The 1,157-nt window shown below is 32.6% G+C and overlaps 1 protein-coding gene across 2 annotated transcripts in view; it reads left to right on the top strand.

Moving 5' to 3' along the window:
• Window positions 254–1,157, top strand: part of LOC107642437 (VIN3-like protein 2) — a 9,024-nt gene continuing 8,120 nt past the window's right edge. The window contains exons 1-2 of one of the 2 annotated variants that reach the window (XM_016345797.2): window positions 254–530; window positions 715–799. In XM_016345797.2, coding sequence (XP_016201283.1) covers window positions 775–799 — 25 coding nt within the window. In that variant the 5' untranslated portion in view covers window positions 254–530; window positions 715–774. Of the gene's footprint in view, window positions 531–688; window positions 800–1,157 lie in introns of both variants that reach the window. The other variant, XM_021106852.1, reaches the window with a different exon arrangement.

A 1,157-nucleotide genomic window follows, 5' to 3' on the forward strand; every position in this document is an offset into this window, starting at 1 on the left:
GAAACCGATTTGTGTATTTTAAATTTTTTTAATTTTTTTCAAACCGATTTATGTACTCCAAACTTTTAAAATTTTTTAAACACAAATTGGACCCTTCAATTTATATACTTCTCATAATTTTAAAAAACATAAAAAATTATCACATTAAGATATAACACTCATTCTACTTTCATATCCAAATTTTTTAGCCACGACCAACCCAACTCGATCAAAACAACGCTGAATTGTAGAATGGAGAGTGGGTATCGCAATAGCAACAGCAACAGCATCGCATGCAGCCGCTTTTTTTATTTATTCATATAAATATAAATATAAAATACATTTTTTTTCCTCTATCCAACAACTAAAACGCTTTTTTCTCTCTCACTCTTTTTTCTTTCTCTCTCTAGAAGCAAGGTCCTCTCCACCACCACCACTACCACTACCACCGCCACCTCCTCGAATCCCTTCTGCTTAAGTAGAGAGAGAAAGAAAGTTTTCGCTTAATGGATTCGTTTTCTCTTCCACAATTCAAAGCATCTCTCCTATTGGTATTTCTTATTCCATTTCCCTTTCAATCTCTCTCATCCTTTTTTTTTCTTAAATAAAAAATTATTTTGGGCATCTTCTTATTTTCCCGTAAATTTGTAATCTTTTCTTGTTGTTTGTTATTTTATTTACATATAGCGACTCATGAGTCATGATGCAGATTTTGTGGAATTTTGTGTTGCGCAGATTCGGTAATATTTTTGCGGTAATGCAGTGGTATGAGTGATTCTTTCTTGGTGCATAGCTATGGCTGCTGATTCGTCTATTGAGGGTAACTCCTTTGCTGAATTTGCTTGTTTTGGCTCTAAATTCATCTGTTTCAGCTAATTTTCACGGTTGCCACTGTTGTTTTGTTCCGTTGGAAAATGGTGTGGCTGAATTAGTGAATTCTATGGAGGATTTGTTTGGCCTGGTGATTAATCTTCTAAGATAACTTAACGATCCCACCTCTTGATTAATCTGTTTGGCGTTTTGCATTGTGACGTTTTTTTTTTCTTTTAATATATATTTTATTTTTTCTGGTTGTTGAATTATGTTGTTGTGATCTCTTCATGCCTGGTCTCTCTGAATTTAGTTATCAACTTTGAATTTTTTATACATACTAAATTTAAAATTTATTTAAATTTTCA

The sequence above is a fragment of the Arachis ipaensis genome, chromosome B01, assembly GCF_000816755.2.
Source record: "Arachis ipaensis cultivar K30076 chromosome B01, Araip1.1, whole genome shotgun sequence".
Classification (NCBI taxonomy): Eukaryota; Viridiplantae; Streptophyta; class Magnoliopsida; order Fabales; family Fabaceae; genus Arachis; species Arachis ipaensis.